Source organism: Rhincodon typus, chromosome 44 (genome assembly GCF_021869965.1).
Source record: "Rhincodon typus isolate 14 chromosome 44, sRhiTyp1.1, whole genome shotgun sequence".
In the NCBI taxonomy this organism is placed as follows: Eukaryota; Metazoa; Chordata; class Chondrichthyes; order Orectolobiformes; family Rhincodontidae; genus Rhincodon; species Rhincodon typus.
The window spans coordinates 782,233-782,605 of NC_063375.1; the positions used below are offsets into that span (position 1 = coordinate 782,233).

The following is a 373-nucleotide window of genomic DNA, read 5'->3' on the forward strand; positions in this document are numbered from 1 at the left end:
CTCATCTCCCTGGAAGCTGGCCACCTCATCTCCCTGGAAACTGGTCACCCCACCTTCATGGAGACTGGTGACCTCATCTCCCTGGAAGCTGGTCACCTCATCTCCCTGGAGACTGGTCATTTCATCTCCGCGGAAACTGAACACCCCATCTCCCAGGAAACTGGTGACCCCATCTCCCTGGAGACTGGTCATTTCATCTCCATGGAAACTGGACACATCATCTCCCAGGGAACCGGTCACGTCATCTCCGTGGAAACTGGTCACGTCATCACCGTGGAAACTGGTCATTTCATCTCCGTGGAAACTGGTCACGTCATCTCCCAGGGAACCGGTCACGTCATCTCCGTGGAAACCGGTCACGTCATCTCCGTGG

The 373-nt window shown here is 55.8% G+C and overlaps 1 protein-coding gene across 1 annotated transcript in view; it reads right to left on the bottom strand.

Moving 5' to 3' along the window:
• Nucleotides 1–373, bottom strand: part of LOC109937831 (E3 ubiquitin-protein ligase HUWE1-like) — a 171,027-nt gene that overhangs the window by 169,650 nt on the left and 1,004 nt on the right. The window contains exon 2 of the mRNA XM_048619929.1: nucleotides 97–341. Within this exon, the coding sequence (XP_048475886.1) occupies nucleotides 97–341 (245 nt within the window). The remainder of the gene's footprint in view (nucleotides 1–96; nucleotides 342–373) is intronic.